This window comes from Bison bison, unplaced genomic scaffold (genome assembly GCF_000754665.1).
Source record: "Bison bison bison isolate TAMUID 2011002044 unplaced genomic scaffold, Bison_UMD1.0 scf7180017864379, whole genome shotgun sequence".
NCBI classification, from domain to species: domain Eukaryota; kingdom Metazoa; phylum Chordata; class Mammalia; order Artiodactyla; family Bovidae; genus Bison; species Bison bison.
This window is the reverse complement of record NW_011494951.1, coordinates 138,012-139,388: the sequence shown is the minus strand read 5'-3', so window position 1 is coordinate 139,388 and position 1,377 is coordinate 138,012. Positions and strand designations below refer to the sequence as shown.

At 39.7% G+C, this 1,377-nt stretch overlaps 1 protein-coding gene across 1 annotated transcript in view; it reads right to left on the bottom strand.

Moving 5' to 3' along the window:
• Positions 1-697: 697 nt before the first annotated feature.
• LOC105001169 (endogenous retrovirus group K member 7 Gag polyprotein-like) overlaps positions 698-1,377 on the bottom strand; it is a 2,343-nt gene continuing 1,663 nt past the window's right edge. The window contains 1 exon segment of the mRNA XM_010857347.1: positions 698-1,371. Within this exon segment, the coding sequence (XP_010855649.1) occupies positions 698-1,371 (674 nt within the window).

Sequence of the window (1,377 nt, the reverse complement as noted above, 5' to 3'; positions counted from 1 at the left end):
TAACATGAACAAATTTTTGTTTACCAAATTCAGGAATATGAGTAACATCCATTTGCCATATGTCGTTTGGCAACAATCCTCGGGGATTAACTCCATAATGGGGGACACTAAAAAATTGAGGACATGTTTGACATTGCTTAACAGTCTGGCAGCTTCTCAAGTAATGCCAAATTGAAGTCTTAAGCTATTGCTATTTTGATGGTGTAAGCTGTGGGAAGTTTTTGCCATTTGTTCCAATGAAGGAAATATCATACATGTAGCTTCGTCAGCCAAAGCATTGCCTCGTGCTAAAGGTCCAGGAAGTCCAGAGTGAGCACGAATATGACCGAAATAGCATTTATTAACTCTGGAGCAAATTAAATGTTGTATATCACGAAAAAGAGTTTGGATAGTAGAATTCAGGATACCAATAAATGGAACAGTTTCAATAGTGTTTAAGGCTCTTATGATATATTGACTGTCAGAATATAAATTAAATGGAGCAGAGATTTGTAATAAAGCCTGAAAAACGGCAAATAGTTCTACTTCTTGAGCAGACTTATAATTAGTACGCCAGGCGGCAGTATTGTCCTATATAATCAAACTAGCTATTCCATTAGAAGAGCCATCAGTAAATACAGTTAGGGCGTCAGCAAGGGGCTGAGAAACAACGATTTTTGGAAAAAGAAATTGGTGATAGTGAGCAAATTGCAAAATTTTATCCCTTATCTCGCTTTTGTTGTTGATACAGTACTTCTTTGACTGTCTTTCCTTGTAATGCCGCAGCCAAAGTTATGCCTTGAACGTACGAAGGGCTGATATCGGCACAAATCTGTACATAATCGGATAAGCCTCCCTTTTTCCTGTAAGGTCTCAAGGCAGCTTGACAAGTCGAATTAGCATTCTCATAAGCAAGCTGTTTAGCCAACACCATTCCCGCCTGCTCATCCCCTATCATTTTACTAATTGCCTCAAGCAGGCGGGCAACAAAATCCTGATATGGTTCATCCGGCCCCTGGAGAATTTTAGATAAATCTTCAGTCTTTTTATCAGAATTTGGAAGTTTTTTCCATGCTTGTAGAGCCGCAGCACTAATCTGAGGGTAGGCTCCAGGCAAATAATTAAGTTAATTATTAGTGTCTCGATAATCTCCCTCTCCCACCATCATTTCATAAGTGGTATTCAGTCCCTGTCGTCAATTGATATCAGCTGTGATCCCACACTGCTCAGCAAACTCAGATTTCCATAGTAAATAATCTCCTCCAGATAAGCAAGCCCGAGCAACCTGTTTCCAATCATTAGGTGGCAGATTTTGATTTCCTAAAGCCTCTATAAGAGCCTGAGTAAATGGCGCAGTTGGGCTGTATTGTGCACAAGCCATTTTTAACTCTTAGTTGC